Source organism: Limulus polyphemus, unplaced genomic scaffold, assembly GCF_000517525.1.
Source record: "Limulus polyphemus unplaced genomic scaffold, Limulus_polyphemus-2.1.2 Scaffold1688, whole genome shotgun sequence".
In the NCBI taxonomy this organism is placed as follows: domain Eukaryota; kingdom Metazoa; phylum Arthropoda; class Merostomata; order Xiphosura; family Limulidae; genus Limulus; species Limulus polyphemus.
In genome coordinates this window covers 223212-232013 of record NW_013667298.1, presented here as the reverse complement: position 1 = coordinate 232013, position 8802 = coordinate 223212, and the positions used below count along the sequence as shown (strand labels likewise).

The following is an 8802-nucleotide window of genomic DNA, read 5'->3' as shown; positions in this document are numbered from 1 at the left end:
GACAGTAAACCATTCTTTAATGTATTTAATTCACTTTGAAATTTACTAATGTTTTCCATTTGTACTTTTTGCCACTGTTGTTGAATGTCCTGTAGTTGCTGCTGACTTTCCTGTAACTGTTTCTTTCTGTTTCCTTTCTTGTTCCAGTTGCCACTGCTGTAGTTTCTCTTCTTGTTTATTTTCTTTCTCCTCCAACCAATGCTGGAGCCTCTTATCTTGTCTCTTTTCTTTCTCCTCCAACCACTATTGTAGTCTCTCTTCTTGTTTCTTTTCTTTTTCCTCCAACAACTGCTGTAATCTCTCTTGTTTATATTGCTGTTCAAGCTGCCACTGTTGCAAGTTTTCTTGCCACTGCTGTTGTCTCTCTTCTTGCTTCTTTTCTCATTCTTCTTGTTTCTTTTCTTTCTCTTCCAACCACTGCTGTAGTCTCTTTTCTTGTTTCTTTTGCTGTTCTTGTATTGCTGCTATCAAATCTGCTAATCATAGTTTTGATTTGCCACTTCTTGTTTCCATCTCTTTTTTCTTTTTTTTCGCCCCACCCTCTGACACCAATTTGTTGCGTTTCTGTTTGTCTGTTAATTTCTGGTAGAAATTGTTTTTCTTGACTAAACCAATTTATTCTTTCTCGATACAACTTTTAGTAATACACAGAATTTACATAGTCACTTTAAACTTAACAATCTTTATAACACACGCTACAAATCACAGTGATTCACACACTTTACTTATCGTGCATACTGTTCGCTTGACTCAATTATCTATCTCTGCAATTGCGCTGGTTTTTTTTGCCAGGCTTATGTACTAAAAAAAAAGAGGGTGTCTAGCAAACACTCGGACATTCGCGGGGTTCCCCGATAATTCTAGAAACTCCAGCGTCATGCAACTTCCGCTGTCGTAACAATATAAAAGAAACACAGATTTTCAACTACTGTATTTGCCTGAATATAATGCCCACCCATTTATGAAAATATTGTTTACACACCAGTTGTACAAAATGTATTGAATAATTTCAAAATATAGTAAAATTACATGTAGTGGAAAATATTTAGAAGGGAAGAATAAAAAAAATTCAAAATTAGGGTTAACAGTTTAGATTGTTTTCTAATACTTTATTCAAATGAAATGTTAATAAATGTCATTTCTCATTTAAATTCTAAATCTTAATACTTGTTTTAAAGTTTTATATGTAAATTTTTTAAACTTAATGTTGCTGTATCCACTTTTAAGAAACATGAGATTCTGGCCTGGAAAGAGTTAAAAACTGTTGATTTGTGCAGTTAATAAAAAATATCTTTTGTATTTATCTGGAACTGACATTTTAATCATTAGATTAAATTACTTGAAAACAAAGATATTTGCTACAAGTGTAATGAATTACACTTCTGCAAAATCATTGTTTAATAATCACAATCATTGTTAAATAACAATTGAAGGGCAGTAAAGAGCCCTTTGGTCCATGATGACTCTACCATTCATTACATCAAACACCCATCTGTATATATTTTTTAATTTGGTGTATTTTAAACAGTGTTATAAAATATTAGTTACTTAAGTAATATTACTGTTTTAGTAATAAGTATTTAGTGATTTAGGGGTTAATGAGCCATTGTACCTGAATATTGTTGTATTTTATTGTAAATTTTGTCATTAAAATCACACCAAATAAGATATCAATCTTATTTGAAATTTATGAACAAAGAATTTTTTATGTTAACCTGCTGTTAACCATCCTATAATGAAAATATCAACATACATGTACAGCCAGCATGATTTATGTATGTCTTGTTTTTGTGTGTCACAGACATATTGCTTAAAACTGTGATTTTATAATGCACCCATGTTGGTAATCATAGGGCTTAAATTGTTTTGTTTTTTTCATTTAGGGTACAAGTGCTGAGCAGGACAATCGGTTCAGCAACAAGCAAAATAAATTATTAAAGCAATTAAAGTTCCATGAAATCTTGGAAAAAAAGGTAAAGTTAAATAATAAAAAAGTTTTAAGTTTGTTATTTGAATTACAAGTCTCTTTTGAAAATCGTTGGTGAACAGTAGTTACATATATACAATGTTATATTTAATTTTAACATTTCTTGGTATTTCTTAGTTAACTGAGTGTGTATATGGTATCAAGACACTGGATTGACCCTATGTTGAAGAAGGAATGTTGACTATAATTTTGAATTTAGTATGTGTACTACACAAAATATGGCAAGTTTTTAGTAAAATACAAAATTTTATGTCTCTGAATTGACAATGTCAGTCTGAATCTGACAAATCAGGGTGTGTGGTGATGTTTATGAGAAGAATAAAAAATACTTTATCCATTGTACAGTTTGTATAGTGTTTTGTAAAGTTGGAAGTTGATGTGATATATGTAACATTTGTTTGCCAGGTGGATATGAGAAAAGTGAACTTGGATATCATCAAGCCATGGATCACTAAAAAGATCACAAGTCTGCTCGGAATAGAAGATGATGTGATTATAGATTTTATCTTCAATCAGCTTGAGGGTGAGAAGGTAAAGTGAAGTCTTTTTTTTTTAAAAAAAACCCTGAGATCCCTTATTTCTAGTTTTTAAAGGTTTAAGTTGGTGATTTATGGTAATATTTTTCTTCATATCCAACCCTAATTGAGTTTATTTTCAGGAACTCTATGGTTTTCTTACAGAATTTCAGTGAATAGTGTGCTGCGAAGTAAATGTGCTCTGCAGACAAACATCCAGAATAAGGTTTGATATGGAGGGTTTACAGAGATGACCCTCTTTTGTTGAGTATAACAAGATAGTTTTTACTGTAATACGCTTTGAGCAAAATAAAATTATATGCTTGCACTGCTTGTTTTTTCCCCTTTTTTTTGCATAGTCTCATTTTTTAACATTTCATTTTCCACAAATAGATGTTATAAAATCAAAAAGACACTGCAATGAATGATTGTCAAACCTTTGAAAGGCCTGGGCTTCTTGTTTCTCACCAGCCTACCTTACATCATGGATGCTACAGACCATCTTTTCATCGTACTTAGTTTTCCTCTCCTTTTTGCTTTGATGGGAGGCAGCTTTTTACTGCTTTAAAAGCCTATTAAAATGATAGGTAAGTATAATAGGTTACAGCAACAATGAGTTTTTTGTTGTTTTTCTCAATATAGAATGCATCTCGCATAAAATAACTGAAATATCTTTCTAATACTTAAGTGTATATGAAAGAACAATACATTTAGTATACTTACATATACAGTCACTTCGTAACATCTACATAAAGTTTATTTTAGGCTGAGTAACAAAAACTAAAAATATGTATTGCTGTCCTAGCAAAAATTAATAAATTTATTGAAGGCCAACCATTTTGAACTTGAAAGATTAAATTACTCTCACACATTGGGCATAACTATAAAAGAAAGAACAATATAATCACATAGAACTGAAAAGCAGCATTCTGGAATATATTTTTAAAGGGTTCTTTCTTAGAGTTGTGCCAAAATTTCAGCAGTGCCATGTGAAGTAAAGCAAATATTCTTTTATAGTTTGAGAAGTTACTTGTCCTCCCCAAATCCATAAAAACTAGCACTGAGACACCAGGGCAGTCTCATTCTTACTGTACAAAATTTATATAAAAGTAGCTAATAAACAGTAAGCACATATTCAAGTACTTAAAATCAAGAGTGCCCAATTTGACTGATCCCTGTTATCAACTCTTAAAAAATATATAAGTGAAGCACATTTTAGGCTTCTATACAATAGCTTTTGATGAAAAGAATTATGAAGTGAATTGTACTATATAGATGAGCAGACACTTTTTATCATACTTAAATTATCTGTCATCACTTGACAACAAAAAGCAGAGAAGTATCTCTAACATTACCATGGTCATGAATAATAAAGCAAAAACTTACTTTGACATTACCCTATGGAAATTATTTGATAAACCTCACCCTGCTCCTTGTAATTCAGAGTAATCATTACTTCAACAATATCTATTTTACTGCTATTAATAAATGAAAACCCACCACTGAATGTTAACCAGTATGGAGTGGTGCATTTATATATTTTGCATTATTGTTAGTGTTATTGAATAGGGATTATTTTCCTTTAGCCCACAGATGATCAATAGATCATGTAGTGCCATTATTTTTTTTAGTTTTTATTTGTATAAAGTCCATTCATAAAAGTATTTTCAATACAAATTAAAATTTCATGCTTCTCATTCCTTCTATGGTTCATATTTAAATATTAAACATTTAAAAACAGTTGTTAATTGTTAACTTTTCTGTAATATAGTATATCACAAAAGCTTGTTAAATTGTCTAAGGCTTTGCTGTTGCAGTGAGTGAGTGCTTAGTCAAATGTAAAAAAAAAAAAAAAAAATAGTAGCAATTTAGAAATGAAAACTAGTTTAGCAGATGCACATTACAGTTATAAAACATTAATAACTGGAAGGTAGATAAATGAAGAAATGGTAACCAAACATGCAATTCAAATGAAACTTGTCTAGGTTAGCCAATATGAATTTGGAAAGAGGAACTTTCTCTCAAAACCTTACCTCTAGGGTTGCTGAGGTTATTCACAATGGTATTAACTATATCATATTTTTTCAGTACTACTTATTGTATTAATAATAAAACACTGTAGAAAATAAAAAATTAAATCATGTAATATTTAATTTTTGTGAGAATACTTATCATGTGAATTTAAAATACCATAGAATATAACAAAAAACCAACAAATTATTTGATTAACTACAGTAATGGATATCTCATGAGTTGTGAAATTTTATTCAAAATGAGTTTTATTCTGATTTCATTCACTATTTTATGTTTCAGAGGCAACATACAGTTGTGTAACTGCTTAGATCCTGAAAATGTCCATACCCTATTTTTTTGTCAAAACAATTTTAAATGAGCTAAAAGATGTATGTGTATTTCATTTATATCTTAACCATATATTAATTTCACTCTCTAATTCATAATAAGATAACCTGTTAGAAACTAGTAAGAAAGAATGAGTTTTTCAATTTTACATGAAAAAAGTAACTATATGATGCATTTATGTTTGGAAGAAAGAAAACTATTAAATTGTTTTTAACCCTAAAATTGGGAGTCGATTATAAAGAAATTAGTTTGCTTTGGTCATCACAGTATCCGGCAAATGATTAAAAGTGTTAAAATTGCTTTTTGACTAGGATTTATGATTCAAGCTTTCAAACATCACAAGTTGTGTTCTCATTGTTTCACCTCTTGCAGAAAAATCTTCATTTGAAAATGAGTTTTTTTTTCCCCTATTTAGTGTCAAGTTTCTTGCAAAGTAACTTATATAAGATCTGTTTTCAATGCCAAACTTGTAAATGTACATTGTAAAAATGTCCAAAAGTCATAATTATATTAGTCTCAGTTGCAAGTGCAAGGTTAGATGGTGTGAGATGTTGTGCGAATGTTGTAGATTATTGTTGAAAAGATCAGAAAATGAGGCCATCCAAAAACATTAGAATCCAATCAAAAGAGAACAGGACAACTGAAATGGGAGGAATAATAAGAATAAGATACTTTGTTTTTCTTATTGTTACCACTTTCATTGTTTTAGATCATTCAGTAGTTTGCAGACTTAGGTATGATTAATCATAAAGTCATAAGAAACAGTAGAAGAACAGTTGTTATTTCTAAAGAGTGCCATAGATGTCGTGAACATGTGGGAAACCATTCTTAAAAGCAAATCAAACTCAAAATGCATGCACTTGGGCAAAAGCAACCTTGTTTTGGAAGACTTTTCATTAACATCAAAACAACATTTTTATAGTTTCATTGCATTTTTCAAAGCAAAAGACTCAAATTCTATACTTATTCAAAATTTGTCTAGTAGATTTTCTCTTGTTCAAAATTGCCACCAAAACAGAAATTTCTATATGATCAACTCACTATTTTAGGGTTAAAAAGTGAAACTTAAATAGTATTGGAATGGTAGCTTTTCTTGTAAAAAGCACGATTGGTATTGTTAGAAGCTTAAAACTAGGCAAATTTACATGCTGAAGAAACACTTTTTATAACCTTCAAGTTGAGCACAGAAGTATGATGTTGCAATCTCTGAAAGTACACTTTCAGTCATATACGTTATATGCATAATTAATGCATCAGGGATAAAGAAAAACATAACATAAACTTTACTTAGGAACGATAAATATGTGAAAATTGATACACATGCTGTTTGTGAACATCCTCAAATTTTGAATTAAAAACTTTGCAAATTTTCTGCAACATTAACAAGCTATGGGAAATCAATTTTAATTAATGCCTTTGTTAGTGTTAATTAAACTCAAGACAATTGGTAAAGATTTTTGAATTTATAAAAATTCAAGCTATGAAAGAGTTTGTAATATCAACAAGTGTATTACATTTCATGCTGATATTGGCTTTAATGGTGAAGTTATGCTAATAAATTGGTGACCCCAGTGAAAACTAAGTTTTAAGAAAATAGCTGTTAAAAGTTTTCCTTAAATGTTGGTTAGCTTTTATTAAACGTGTGCATTTACCACCTTTAAAATATCTCAATCCCATTGTATGCACTAGGAGCCATCTTAATGTCATTTTCTCGTATAATATCCCCCTGAAACATAAACATCCCCTTCTTTTTTGGTAGCAGGTTCCTCAAAGCTCTTCTTGATATTTCTACGAGACGCGCGTTCCTGTTTTCCTTTCTTCGACGAAGCCCTTTCTACTTCTTTCACCCTTTTAAAATCAATTTTCTCTAGGCATTTTCATTGCTTGAAGGACTCTTATTTTGGATGCCTTACCTTCATTAAAAGTGGACACAGCATCAGCAACACCTCAACAAATAGTTTTGTTGCCAACAAATGAAGATTTGGGGCATCTTCTCCAGATCATGTGATTCAGTGACTCATTAAGATTTTGGGTAATGCAATCCAAGCATTTTTGAAGCAAAGTTGGCTTATAGAGTCTGTCAAATATTGGTTTGATGCTGGTCATTACAGCTGGTGCTATGGTATGCTTATAATGGCAGTTCACAAGTTCCTTGTTTGCTTCTGACTTGATAATTGCACCAACTATCTACTCCCTTCAGACCATGGTGATGCTGTGGGTTGGAGTCAAAAGAAATGAAAACAAACTAGACTTTTATTTTTAATAACTTACTACAGGTTAATTAGTAAAGATTTTAAGAAAAAAGTTATTTATGTAGAAAAAGAGGTTAAATTTGTGATTTAGGCTAAATTTGAAAAATGAAATTTTTGAAATATTAGGGGTGCTCTTTAAGGGTCAGTGCTACCTTAAATGATTTATAACTGAAAACCTTTTTTTATTTAGGTGTTTCAAACCAGTTCAGGATTATTTAATCCCTAAACGCTTAAAAATTGAGTACACTAATTTAAATATATAGTAGATATCAAAATTTGAAAATTTTTAGGAAAGAAATAATTTCAATAACTAGAAACTGTAATTTTGATGCCATGGCAACCTTACTTACCACAGGTGTGTTTGATTGCAAGATGTAAGTTGAACTATCAGATAAACATCAGGGATTGAAGTATTACATTTCTGCCTTCCCAAGGAATTTAACTTTTGCTTGAGGAATTTCATCTTTTTAGATGGTTTTCCCGATCAGGAATGCATTGTCCATCCACATTTCTTTAGTTATGACCAATGAAAGTGAACATATTGCATGGATTAAAAAAAAATAATTCATAAGGAAAGGCAATTTTCCTGATAGCTTTCCCTCGAGTGAATGAAATTTTATTTTGTTATCTCTATTCCTGAACATAATATCATATTTATTAAGGCCAGGCATAGCCTAGTGGTTAGGGATGGCTAGCATAGATAGTCTTTGTGTAGCTTTGAAAGAATATCTGAAACAAACTTTTTTTTTTTCCAAAGGAAAATAAAGCTTAGTAAAAACAGTGGCAATTTGAAAGGCTTCTTTTAGGACTATGAACATGAAATTTATAGATCTGTTCATTATTGCACTGTGACTTTGGTTCTATGTGAAAATTTTCTAAATGTGTGCTAATCCTTTAAAATTTTGGAAAGTGATTGCAGTAGTACTAAGTTTTAGGCTGAGTCTTTTCTATTATATTTAAGGTGTATTAATTTAAACATGATTTAACTACTTAATTCAGAAGCTCTCAAAAAGCCATTCTGGATTGAAAATTTTCACTAGTGCATTTTTGATATCTCCCTTTCTTCAAAAGCTCTTTAAAAAAGCTATTCTGTTATTTTCAAGTGTGTTAAGCATTAAAATGTTATATCAGCAGTTCAAAATTGCACTTGTTCTGCTATGCTCAATATTAAAAAATTACAATTATCAATGCTAGCGTCACTGTTTGACCTTCCAAAACTTGCACCAAATGAATGTTACATACACATAGGTGTCCGTGCAGTTGCCCAAGGTAATATATATTAGGGGCATTGGTTATGAATCTGAGTATTAAACTTGATTGCACAAATTAAATAAACTATAAACTCTTTAGATACAATAAATATGTTAGTATCATTTCTGTTAATGAAAGAATTCAGATTTTGTAAAAAATATTCTGACTTTCAAATTGCTGTGGTTCATTATCTGACGTATATAAAAACCAATGTATGTCACATCATGCTTGATTTCTCAAAATAGGAGTCATCATAAAATCCAAAATGTATTTATCCAGATAGAACAGTTCAATTACTGTCTGCTTATTATGATTTTAGTCATGGGTGCAAAGGGGCTGTGAGAGGGTGTGCCATGAAACATCATAAGTGTAGTGAGTGTTGGTATAATAAGCCTAAAGTAAAGACTTAGTGTGGGATCACCAAACCTAGAGCCAA

At 30.7% G+C, this 8802-nt stretch overlaps 1 protein-coding gene across 5 annotated transcripts in view; it reads left to right on the top strand.

Annotated features, from left to right (window-relative positions):
- The window catches only part of LOC106464560 (serine/arginine repetitive matrix protein 1-like), a 44263-nt gene that overhangs the window by 8663 nt on the left and 26798 nt on the right, over positions 1–8802 (top strand). For 3 of the 5 annotated variants that reach the window (XM_013924708.2, XM_013924709.2, XM_013924707.2), the window contains exons 2-3: positions 1884–1973; positions 2393–2518. In XM_013924708.2, coding sequence (XP_013780162.1) covers positions 1884–1973; positions 2393–2518 — 216 coding nt within the window. Of the gene's footprint in view, positions 1–1883; positions 1974–2390; positions 2519–8802 lie in introns of those variants that run through there. The other 2 variants (XM_022392299.1, XM_022392298.1) reach the window with 1 other exon arrangement.